Source organism: Pygoscelis adeliae, unplaced genomic scaffold (assembly GCF_000699105.1).
Source record: "Pygoscelis adeliae isolate BGI_AS28 unplaced genomic scaffold, ASM69910v1 Scaffold60, whole genome shotgun sequence".
In the NCBI taxonomy this organism is placed as follows: Eukaryota; Metazoa; Chordata; class Aves; order Sphenisciformes; family Spheniscidae; genus Pygoscelis; species Pygoscelis adeliae.
The window spans coordinates 1,194,982-1,207,750 of record NW_008823954.1 but is presented as its reverse complement, the minus strand read 5'-3'; the positions used below and the strand labels follow the sequence as shown (position 1 = coordinate 1,207,750).

Genomic DNA, 12,769 nt, shown 5'->3' with positions numbered 1-12,769 from the left:
CATAACATTTTACAAAAAACATTCATCTTGTTGCAGAAATTGATGCTCGCTGCTTATCTGTAGCACACAATATGGAAAGCCTACTATAGCTCCTCTCAAAAACCAGAAGTTCTAATGATTTCCCTTGTAAGCCAAGGAAAAGGATATTGAATTCAGATTGGGACTGTAACTCAACAGTTAATCTTTGTTCCTTGTTTTAAGGGTGCAACAACACTAAAAGCCACTTAAACTTAATTTTTAGGCTATTTTTACCACCAAGACCTAAAGGCTTACCACAGACCAGACAAACCTTTCAGTGGAGATGCAAAAGGAGGAACCAAAGGGTCAACAGAATGAAGAAATAATGCTTGTTTTTTTTAATCTCTTTTTATTTATTTTAAGGAAACCACAGCCAACAGAGGCAAACCTGAGAGCTCAACACCCTGGACGAAACGGCACACTGACCTGGTTCATGGCCCCAGCCTGGCTTAGCTGTCCAGGGTGCTGAAGAGGAGGGGTTTGCCGGGGTCCCATCGGTGACAGCTGCATGTTCATCTGGCCAAACTGATTCATTCCTGTGCATTTGTGCCAAAAAACACTTGTAAACAAAGGCCTGAATTCTCCTTTGGGCACCATTCAACATTTGGAGAAGAAATGCTGTCAGTTTCTTCCTAATTTCGTTTTCTAGCAACCAGTTTTCAAGCATGCAATACTCTAAAGGAAATATTTCCTTCTATCAACCAGTTACATGGAACAATTTTAAATATAAAGTGTCCAAGCTACCATACTCCTTCAGAATACAGACTAGGTTTTTACCCCCGAAAGACTTGCTTCCACTAACTGTTATCAAGGCTCTGAAGTTTGAGAACTACTGGTGTACGTGATAAATAACCAAAAGTGTCACATCTACTGCTGAAGATCAACTTTCTACAGAAAGTTGCATTATCTTAATTACATATTAGAAATTCATTTATTGAATCCCAAACCATATGTTCACTTCCTTAAGTACTTTGTATGTTGGCTACAGTACTTCTTGAATATGTAACAAAGATTCTACCCCTTCCCTCTGAGCAATAATTCTCACCATCTTCCCTCTGCCACCAATGTGTTCTCATCCAAGCTGGCTAGGCCTACCATGTCTGACTGACCCCACCATCCTATGTTCACATGATCAGAAGTTCCAAAAGGATCAAGTTCTTTACTTAACAAAGCAAGCAGCTAACATGCAGCTCTTATATTCACAAGATCATGAAGTGCTATTAGAGAGATAAATACATTTTTTTCTATATATAATATATATAGTGACGTATTATACAATATAGATAGCTATTTTCTTAATCAAATGGGGAAACTGCAGGTGAAACAAGGGCTATGACACTTCAGCAAGAGCTGCCCAATTCCAAGATTCCTTCAAAAATCACAGTAGTGAATTTTCTTCAAATATTTACCTGGCTGTGCCTGCATGCGATTCATCATCTGGTTTGGCACATTGGCACGTATCAGGGTTGGGTCGGGAAGAGGACCATCTGGAAAAAAGATACTGGAGTAAGATTATGGCATTAAGACGACCACCAGGTTTTATCCACAAAACATTTTAGTGAGAATTACACACTAAAACCCATGTGTAAAAGAAAAAAAAATGTACAGACACAGTCCAGTAACTGTAAACACTTTTCAAGAGTCCTCAAAGTGTGAAGCAAAACCAGAAACTTCCTTGAAAATAAGCATTTCCATTGACAGAAATATCCTCTGACTTAGAGTCAGCTTTCAGAAATTGAGGACAAATTTGGAGTACGTTACCGAGATACAACGACAAACTCAGCAGCTCACGAACATTCCAGACCACAAGAACTTCTACAGACCACTCTACACTGTTTCTCCACCTCTAGATTTAAAACACTATGAAAACTATACGGTTCAGAGTATTTATCAAAGCTCTGAAGTTTGAGAACTACTGGAGTACATGATGAAAAACCAAAAGTGTCACATCTACTGCTGAAGATCAACTTTCTACAGAAGTTACAGCAAATAAAGTCACAGCATCAACCTTTAAGAACCTTTCTTGGATCTTGGTAATGCATCTCGGTAAATCCTGTTCTGACACTAAGCACAAAAAGACGCAGAACTGGATTTACCAAGATACATTCAAACTTAAGCAGGAGAAAAAGGACTCATCAAGATTCTTGTAGCATATACCTGGAGCTACTGGATCTTTCTGCAGTGTTAGGAAAAAAAAAACAGGAAGTTTTTTGCCTCCTCAGTTGACTAATTCACATTTTGACCCTATCTTCTTAGACAACTTATTACAGTGTCAGTGACAGTAATACATCTGTTCCCATGAGGTGTCTCAAGAACTAAATTCTTAACCGTAAAGTATCTAACACCATGCAGGACTGAATGAAGGAGAAAGTCCTTTTCTTCTGAGAAGGAAGCTCTCAGGAGAGAGACAGGGATGGTGTGGTGTGGGCTCTAGAAAGTATGTTTGCAGAACTGTTGCACTTAGTTTTAAGAAAGACTATTTCAGTCTCCAGAGCTGTCAGTCTACAATCACAGACAATAAAAATAATCTTAAAACAGATTTGGACTCAAATAGTTAATAAAATATTAGTTCTCTTTTAAAGTTAAATCAGAGTAAGGGATGCAATTCTATTTAGAAATGTACAGTTTAAAATCCTGAATTTCAATTATTTACAGGACTTAACCAGAAATACAAGATTCCAATGTCAGCAGATGCCTTTCTCCACTTTCTAACTAAAAATATCATCCACAATAAGTAGTGATACCTGTTTTTATCTGTTACCCAAATAAAAATATACTAGATACCTGACAGCCTACAGCACCTCATCCTTTCCTAATGTTGTAAAGAGACATTACATCCTTCAGCAGCATGATAGTTTTGATCATTGACTCCTCTCCAAAGTCAATTTTATTGTAATATACAAATGCATGGTTAGCAGGGAATATAATAATAATAATAATAATCATCATCATCATCATCATCATCTGTTTAGCATTAGGAAGGTCAATTCAAGTAACAGAACTACTGTGAAATAGAAGAGAGCTGCATGGGGAAAAAAGTGAAATCTGGTTCTTATTGCATGCTGGAAAGGCCATTTGTCTGAAAAAAACCAAACGTGGCACAGAACAAGCACTATCTAAACTTTCAAAGTCATAAATACCTAAGCACTCCAATCATCATACTCTCTGTTAAGCAACAATAGTGATGATAATTCTAAACACCACACAATTAAGTATTATGAAGATATATTTCTCTTACAGTAACTGAAGTTATCTTTAAATCAATTGATTCTAGAGATGAATCTAATGAGACTGAAGTTCTACAATGTCAAGGACGCAACTTAATCTCCATTCCCTCCACGCTCAAAGTAAGTATAAAGGTTTAGAATATTTCAATTTGTTCACAAGACTAAATGCTTTTAGATAATCTCTGGTCATTAATTAACACATAAGCAAAGCAAAAATTTTGCAAGTACTTCTGAACAAAGAGGAGAAAGTTGTGTTTAATTTTGAGGAAGCCAGGTACCTGTGAAACAAGAAAGGCAAAATGGTCACCAGGCTACCAAAATGACATTACACAATTCCCCTGTACCAGGTAGTCAGTAACCCAACTGTCCTTACTTGCAGACATCCCTGGCTGGGGCTGTCCCATGCTGGGCCCTTGATTCATGGGAGCCTGTGGCATGCCCGGAGCATTTGGGATCATGTTTTGCTTCTGCAGCCTGGTTCTTCGTTTCTCCTCCAACTCCTTCTGAATCTTATAGATCTTCTCTGCTAGCAAGTGGTAGTACTCTGCCTGTTGGGGAGGAATACAAGTCAGGAAAGGAGATGACAAACACATATGAAGCAAAGACCGCAGGTCCCAGTGATCCAAGCTTGGAAAACAGCCTTCCACACACACACTTCTGCTTGGGTGGGGGTGGCTCTCCCTTTGCAGGGGCTGCCGCGCAGACAGGAGGGCAGAAAGGGGCACTGCTCGGGGCATTGCTGGCAACCATTAGGCCAACACTGGACGTTTTGCTTCTCGTGTCCTCTCACATCCAACACTTCCTTGGGAGAATCACAGCAAAGAGCTTCACGCTGCCTTCAGGGAACCCTGAGAAGTCTCAGGGACAGCACACCCTGACAGGCACCACCCTGACTCCCAGCACGCCCAGGCAGAAGCCTGCAGCTGGCTGCTTCCCAGACCCCATCCAGCAGCCCCTGAACACACGCTTCCTCAGCCTGGGACTCTCATCTGTGCTTTCGCTCCTCTTCCTCCCCAATCACTAGGGGATCAAGGCGGAGGCACACAAAACTGGATGACAGAGGATGGCATCTCACCCTGCTGTTTGCCGATTCATACATATCCCCTTCCACTTTCCGAGCATATGCCACCAGATTCTCCATACGCCGATCCTTCAGTGCTGCAGGGTCAGGAGTAGGAAATATGGCTTGGACTCTGGCAGGGGAGGGAAAAAAGAAAAGCACGCAAGTGATTAGGGTGTCCCCAGGTGGGAACATCAGCACCAACCCCAGTGATGTGAACACAAAGCAGCAAGCAAATCTTCCGACAGACTGCAGCACTGCTACTGCGCCCGGGGGACACTGGCCCCGTGTAGATGGCTTGAGCACAGAGTGGGACACTTCCAGTACAACAGCCCCAAACCAGCAGATGCAGCTCCATCTTTCGTGCTTCTGCTTTCCCTTCTCACGGACCCTGACAAAACTCACTCCCTGGTCCCCTGGTTTTGGAAGCCGGGCCTCCTCCTGCCCCACACATACATCTCAGAGGCAGCAACTCGCCTAACAGGAGATTGTTTTGATATTAGCTACTCACAATTTATGAACAAGGTGGTTTCGGAGATCCTGAGTAATGTCTTCATGCCACTGCTTTCGAATTCCGGTATTGGATGGTTGAGCTGTTGGCATGGCTCCCAAACTGGCAACGCTGGTGCTTTCACTCATCATGGGGCTTCAAAAACAGAGTAAGAATTGAGGGCGAAAGTCTAGCCCAAGCTTAGTCATCTTACAGTCATAGCCTCTTTTAGAATAATGTTAGGACAAAGTGCTAGTTCAGCCATTCCCTAATCAATGGACAAACTCTGCAGAAATAGCTGCACAGACACCAAAACAACACCGTGAAAGAGTACATGCTGTCCTACCCAAGGATTTGGAAAACTGGAACAAAAGCTACAAAATCCAAAGGGAGAGATAGCCATCAATGGCATTTACCCCACTGTTTATGCAAGAAGTGCCATGAGATTATTAAGCACAAGGATTGCTTTTACACCTCAGTGAATAACTTGCCCCTTACTCCCACTGCAGCTCAATGGCAGGTTTGTGGTATGCCACCCTGATCGGTAAATGCACTGGAGCTTCCGATCTGCCCAGATACTAAAGCAGATAATGCCTGTAACCTCTGAGGCCTAAAAAAGTCAGTTTGCAAGTAGTGACAAAGTTAAAATGGACAGCAAGAACTCTAGAAAGGATAAGAACAAAGGCATCACAACTATGAGGCTTCTTTTCCAACTGTCCTTTAGCAGCAACCATCAGTTAGTCCCTCCCAGTATAAGCATGCAATATCCTTATGTACACCCCCTTCCCCTTCATCTCATTTGTTATGGGCAATCATCAGCATTTGCAGCTGAACAAAATCACTGGAGTACAAAGAATAATTCAACTTACTTTTGAGAATTCATGGTTGAATGTAACATTGAGTCAGGCAGCAGATTAGGGGTTTGAACCCCTACTCCTCCATTCACTCCCATTGGATTTGCACCTAGAAAACAGAAGAATAAGTATTCTTAAATGAACAGCCCAATTACTGTGCAAAATCAGTAATTGCTCAGCAATAACAAGGATCTAGACTTTCAAGTACTTTGACTTTTGTGAAGGGAGTTTAATTACCCCTTGCTCTCTTTACCCTCTTCATTTTACAAACTTAGAAAAAGTCTGAGGCACAACGCTGGTGACCAAGTGAAGCATCACACCACATTACTCTTCTGCACAACAAACAAGCAACTTCAATTTGCTGCAAACATTATGTACCAGAGTCCTTTTCTGTGACTCCCTAACTAAAGATTCAGCATTACCAACCACTTCTGTTTTTTTGTTTAGAAGCAGTTGGGTTTGGGTTTTTTTTTTGTCATTTGGGGTCTTAGGGTATATATTCACAAAAGCTTCAAAAACTTAAAACATCAGCTACCACCTACATCTGACAAGGTCCCCTCTCACCCACTCCATACTTAAGGATCCTACAACTAACTCCAATGTTTGTACTAAGAAGGAAAATCTGACAATCCTTTGCAGGAAAAACCTCTAGTAATTTGTTACATACCAAATCTGCTTTTCTGAATCACAGCAGATCTCAATCACCATAAAAAGTTGCCTATTTTCTTTACACAGTACAGCTAAGACTCAAATAGCAAAGAAAAATGCAGCATATTTCTGTCTGGAGCTTCTGAATAGATCACTTCGTGAAGTTGAGTAGCAGCATGAAAGCCATTACACCAAGCTTCACATGTATTTAGGACATCTGAATCCTACAGAATCTGTATTTCAAGCAAAGTTAGACACTGCGCACAAGAGAAATCCACTGAAATTAAGTATATCAAGCCTAATACATACCTCTAATATCACAACCAAGTGTTTAACAGCCTTTTCATAAAGCTGCCTCCAGCCTCCCTTCCCTTAGTCACTTTTTTCTCCTTCTCGGATTCACTTTGCCATCTGAGAGCAAGCTGGTGTAGAAGACAACTGTCAACCTTTGCCTTAACTCTCCCTTTTCAACTGCCAAAACCAACCATTTGTTTGATCTACTTAGGACTGCATCTTTTCACATTGCAGTCCTCACCAAATCCTGCTGTTTCTCCTAAACTAGCCCTGTTGTCATGTAGGCCATGACCTGATAATTCTTATCCCACCTGTTGTAATTCCCTCCTTAGCCACCCGCTCCTAATAATTAAACAACAGTCAAAAGTCTACACTCTCCATGCTTGTTCTTTCTACATTAAGCTTCAGTTCTTCACTCTCCAAGCGCTTTTCAACCCCATCTCATTGGGTTTTCTTATCAGTGCTACAAGGAGTGCCCAATAAGAACGCACAGGCCAAACTCTGGGTCTATAAATAAAAAAGAGAACCATTTTGCTTCAGAAAAATGGATGACATTCCTTTCAACCTTTCAAGGCTCTCACTATAACATTTTGGAGCTTCTAGAAATTAATCTATTTGTAAAACACTCTAATGCACAGTAGAAAATCATATTTTAATCTAATCATTTTAAGACTAAGCTCTCAGGACCTTCTCCCCCCTCCTCTTTTAAAAAACGCTTTACACACCAGAAGGCAAAGTTTTAGCAGTATACAAGTCACATGCAACCTATGAGGACCAGTCATCTCATTAACAAGTCTACTCTACCCAACAGCTTTTTCCTGATTAACTCAGGAGTAGCATGTCCTTTGGTGCAGAAACAGCACATCAAACTTCAGCCTACAACCAACTGCTACTCTCCTCTGCAATCTCTCAGGTCCTTCCTCATAGCATTCAGTACATGAGCTCGTCATGGGGCATATAGGCAGGATGACTGCAATCCCATACAAGCTTGTGATAAATCTCTACCAGCTCATCTTTCCTCTTTTCCATTAAAAAACCACCTCTACTTAAGCAACTCAAGCAAAGACCTGGGGGTGAGAAAGATTCCTGTGACATAATCTCAAACTATCAAAATTAGATTTGATAGTTAAAGGTTACTTCACTTGACACCAGTGATAGCCAGGTTAGAATTAATTGCACTTCAAATTAAAATTCTTATGTAGTCTGTGATTTTGCAATAAGCCACCCAGAGAGTTTACAGTTATGTGAGTCCACATGACAGGATTCAGAAAGAAAGTCTGTTATATACTACTTTTCATTTTTAAAACAAATATTACATATCTGAGGTACAACTGTAAAATGCTGCAGTTTGAGTTAAATACAGGCATTCCAATGCATGCATTTCCAATTAAAAAACTCCTAAAAAGCCCAAAACTTGCATTACAGTACAATTATAAAGCTACAAGACAACATTAAATAAAATGCTTTGGAAAACTGGTTCTCAAAAAAAAAAAAATCATTTTTCCAAAGAAAATACTTTTCCCGGAGAACTTGTTTTCCAAGAGAAGGCATCTGGGCCCTCTCATGTTCCTGTTCCACCGAGTAGCTTGCTATCTCAAGTCTAAAATATTACAAAGCAATACCTTTTGCAAATTAACTAGCGGTATTAAGCTAGTAGGTTAAGAAAATTTGCATTAGATATAGCACAGGAAAGTTGCCTGTAGTTTGTATTTTAACACTAACAGATAAACTTACTCATAGGATTCATAGGGCGCAGACCCTGGGGTGACTGTCCTTGTTGCTGATTCTTCACTTGAGCCTGGGGCTGTGTCTGCATCTGGTTCCCTTGATAGGTCAGTCCAAGGGCTGCATAAGCTCTCTCGATGGAGCTGGGGTCTATCTGACTGGTAGTGTTTATGTTGGGCGTTGTCTGCTGCCCCACGCCCACAGAGCCAGTATTTGCAAGTCCTACTGCAGCTCCGCCCAGCAGCGCTGGAAGACATACCAAGTTAATAAGAACAGCAGGAGGTAACCAAAGAGGTCCACAAAAACAGGGAAAGAACATAAAGAGTGCACTGGCTATTCAGAACTAAAACATCTCCTTCTAGGAGCATGCAGAGAAGAGGCCAGGCCTGGAAAACCTGTCATGAAACAGGGAGACAAGTTTTGACCCAACCAGCCATTCCAACAACATGCTGTTTTCCCTTTGAGCTGCTGAGAGGAAATCCCACTCTAAGTATTTAGGACACATCTGTTTGCTTCAAACTGAAAACAGAGGCACACCATGTCACAGAGGCTAAAGGCAGAAGGATACATACAGCTCTTGAACAGCCATTGCAATGCCTTTTTTTTTATTATTTTCTTAAAACAAGAAATATCTCAGCTCGTATTTAGTCATGAGAAGGGCCCAAAGTAACATTAAGAAAGGAGAAGAAAAAAAAAAATACAGGTAACACAATGACAAAAATCTTGCCAAAGATTTTGGCAGGAAGACCAAGGGGACACAAAGAGAAGGGAGAAGAGACATCTGATGCAAACAAAGGATGAAGACAGAACCAAATATCATCAGGGCTGAAACGACACAACCCTCTGTGTTTGTGCACATCTGTCTCCAGAACCTGGCCAGCTGGAAGAGGTGGTAGTGAAAAGCCCATCATTTGGTTGAGAGAGCTATGACTTGTTCACCCTTACCACTCTCCTGCTAGGAAAATCCAATAAAGTTAGAAAGCTTCCATAAACACTAGCTATCAGAGACAGAAAAACACTCTGCGACTCTAAAGCAAGAGGAAAATCATATTACATGTTCCCAGGTTCAAAAGCATCACCCACTATTACCTGTGGTGATTATCCAATACACAGAATTCCCCAGTAGACTTACACTGTTGATTTCTTTTGTCCCCAGCATTTTTGAGAGGCAAACATACAGGACAGTCATGTCTCGTACAATTCTTCCAGTGCGAGATGATTTGTCGGGAAGACGCACAGTGTGCCACTGAGAAAGGGAGGGGAATGAAAAGCTTTTACAAACTACTGCCAGTATCTCCACATGGTCAACACAAACTGGGTAGGGAGCAACTATTTCTCTCAGGGCACACACATCTGTATCGACACAGGTCAGTAAAGTATTACTTGAGATAGTTCAGCACTAACTAGCCCTTAAAATGTTGCCAGATTTCTTCAAGTACTATTGGCTCAACTAAAGCTTACTTGAAAGCTCTATGTTATATACCCAAGCCTATGTCTCCCTGGCTCGAAGGATAACACCATATACATCAGGCAGACTGTACCAAGCAACTGAGATGCCAGCAACTGGCACAACCCAGACAGGCCTAGGCTACCAAAAAGGTAGCGTACATTTTCCTTGGCTACTAGGATAGACTAAGAGTTCACTAATGCCAGTATCAGCTTAATTCCTGGCTAGCTATTGTTTGAGATTTGTCTCTTCCGTTTAAGGGAGACAGGTAGACTACTACTTGCAGATTCCTGCTTTGTGTCTACCCTTATCAGAAGGCAGCATCCAAAAGATCTTACAGTGAGTTACAAAGTTAAGCAAAAGATCTTCACTCACCTCTTTGTGCTATCTTGTCCCCTCTAACTTGCCTAAACTTTGAAGGCTCAAAAGTTTATTATTTCCATTCTTAAGGGGAGAGATAGGTTAAAAAAAATTTCTACCTCCCAAGCCACCCGCTAGTTCTCCATCTCTTTCTAGGAGCCCTTCTTGTCCTGCAAATGTTGACCACATCTATATAACCACTCCTCCACTTACCCTGGCAAGATTTGCCAGCCTGACAATGTGTCATGTGGTTCAGGACATTCTTCATGGTTCGGCAATGAGGGAGGTTGCACTGTCGCACCTCCCCGTTGGCCTGTTCTCGCCGCTGACACTTGTGAGCATGTAAGAGGAGAACCAGTTGCTGCTGAATGAGTTTGCGTTTTTCTGGATCTGCTGTTGGTGCTCCAGACCCCATTCCTTGAGAAGCTGCTGGCCCCATCCCAGCTTGCTGAACTTGGGGAGTCTGCTGCTGGCCCTGGAGAAGGTGGAAAGGAAATTCCCAGAAATAAATCTATTTTTGAGAATAATCCATTTAGCAAATAAACAACAACAACATCAAAGAAGAGAAACAACTACTACATTCTGTGATTAAGGGACTAGCCCACCTATCTGTAGTTCTGGATGACTCGTATTAAACATAGCCCTTACCAACAGTCCTGGCAATAATTCTCTTGCCAGCCACAATTTCTTCCCCATATCACTCTCCTAGTCCTAACTCTTGCCTTATCAAAGACCAGCAGAACTTTGCGCGTGTTCACAGGTTAATTTACAGTGCTAGACCAACCAGAAAATATTAATAGCACTTAGACCTCAAATCTCCTCCTCATTTTGGAGGCTGGAAAGTTGCATCCACAATTCTTACATTAACAGAAGAAAGCACCTTTTAGAGTGAATAGAGTTTTCCCTCTATTCCAGTATAAGGTGCCTCAGTTTGACTGTTCCTAGAAAAGGAGAATGAAGGAGAAGTTCGGGAACCTTTTTCCATCAGGAAACTTGCATGTAGGCATTCAAAACAAGCACTTCCTTGTCTCTGCTAGAGATGAAGCACAACTTCAGGATAATACATGCCACAGAACTAATGTAAAGTATGGCAACATCTAGTACTTCTTCCGTACTTCTGTTTATTTCTTCAGACTCCTTCGTATTTCTTTCAGGTGACATTTGAGGGGTACTCAGCAAAGAAGAGAGGCTCAGGGACTCTATGTTGCTTGTATCACTTCAGTTCAGCTGCCCTCAGTTTCTAACACACTCTTCACAGAGGGTTTTAGAGGATGTTTCTGGAGATCTCCAGATTTTTAGAGCTCAGCTACCTGCATTCCTAAACTCCAGTTCTCCTGTAGCTCTTCAATACTAGTATTAACCTTTCATTTTACAAGGAGACTTCACCAATTACTCAGTCCCCTCAGGGTTTGTGTATGTTCCAATATGACCGTAACTGCCTTGTTTGCAGCCTGTCATTCTAAACGACAACTGAGATAGCAGCAACTTTTCATTCCTAGGTTCAACTGGGTAGCAGTTCAACTTCAAAGGAGTTACATACTCTGCACTAAACACAAGCGTGACAGCTGGGGTTCTGAACAGCAAGTTTTGGCTGCTTCTTTATTGGTTCATACAACCAACTGGTTTGCTAGGCTTCCAACATTTCATGCTCAACTTAAAAAACATTAAATAGAACTCACAGAATTGAGCTCTTTTTAATTCAAAGGTACAAAAGTTACCTGGAAATGTTTTTTCAGCAACAGTTACTAAGATCAAAAGACTGACCCTCCCGGGGGGTGGGGAGGTGGAATTTGAAGCAGGGAGAAACACAAGCTATATTCAGAAATGTGAATTTGGTTCTCAAATTAACAAATATATGTAGGGAGAAAAAAGGCAGGACATGTTGCATATCATACCCCTAACCAATTTAAGCTTCTAAAATAATGATGCAAACATATTCAGCCACCAGTGTTAAGCTCAAGCTAGGGAACCTAGTATTAAGGCTTCTCACCCACTTTTTGGCCCTCCACTTTTCCCACCACCTTTACTTCACCTTTCCTTAAGTCCTGCTGCAATAACAGTGGGGGTGGGGGGAGGGGGGAAGCAACAGGGCTACTACAGCAACAACTGCCAGGGAATCTCCAGCATCAGGACTGTTGTGTGTGTTCATGTAACTCAGAACAGGAATAAAACATGAGTGGGGCTTCTAAGCCATATCATTAGTATTACCTGTTCGAGAATGGATGCTTCTCTCTCCCAAAAGCATCAAAGAGTACAAGCAGGAAAACAATTCTCATGACAAAGCTACACTGAGGTGGAGGGGCCCAATACACCAACCACAAGAGAAGGGATGGGAGAGGAGAGCAGAGGTGTCCAAGCAGGTGGCAAAGCTCACCTCAGTTAAGGAGCTCCATTTAATTTTCTCTGCTAACAGGATTTGAAGGGCGAAGAGTGGAGGTGCAGCTTATCAACAGAGAAAGCACAACTCATCCCTCTCCTTCATATCAGCCTTTTCAGGACTTGAAGCAAGTGCATTATGTGTGGATTCAGAGCACGCATTCACATTGGGTATGACAGCTGCAAAAACTTATGGCAACACTAGAGCATATTGCTCCACTTTGGTCTACTACAACATTTTCTGGAGACACCTTTCATTCTACTTACCAT

At 41.7% G+C, this 12,769-nt stretch overlaps 1 protein-coding gene across 1 annotated transcript in view; it reads right to left on the bottom strand.

The window, feature by feature from the left end:
• Positions 1–12,769, bottom strand: part of EP300 (E1A binding protein p300) — a 65,694-nt gene that overhangs the window by 27,610 nt on the left and 25,315 nt on the right. The window contains exons 3-13 of the mRNA XM_009321872.1: positions 12,767–12,769; positions 12,296–12,305; positions 10,337–10,598; positions 9,449–9,562; positions 8,326–8,562; positions 5,665–5,758; positions 4,817–4,951; positions 4,321–4,438; positions 3,619–3,793; positions 1,428–1,505; positions 445–554 (exon numbers count right to left, since the gene is read on the bottom strand). The exon at positions 12,767–12,769 is cut by the window's right edge and continues 164 nt beyond it. Coding sequence (XP_009320147.1) covers positions 445–554; positions 1,428–1,505; positions 3,619–3,793; positions 4,321–4,438; positions 4,817–4,951; positions 5,665–5,758; positions 8,326–8,562; positions 9,449–9,562; positions 10,337–10,598; positions 12,296–12,305; positions 12,767–12,769 — 1,336 coding nt within the window. The remainder of the gene's footprint in view (positions 1–444; positions 555–1,427; positions 1,506–3,618; positions 3,794–4,320; positions 4,439–4,816; positions 4,952–5,664; positions 5,759–8,325; positions 8,563–9,448; positions 9,563–10,336; positions 10,599–12,295; positions 12,306–12,766) is intronic.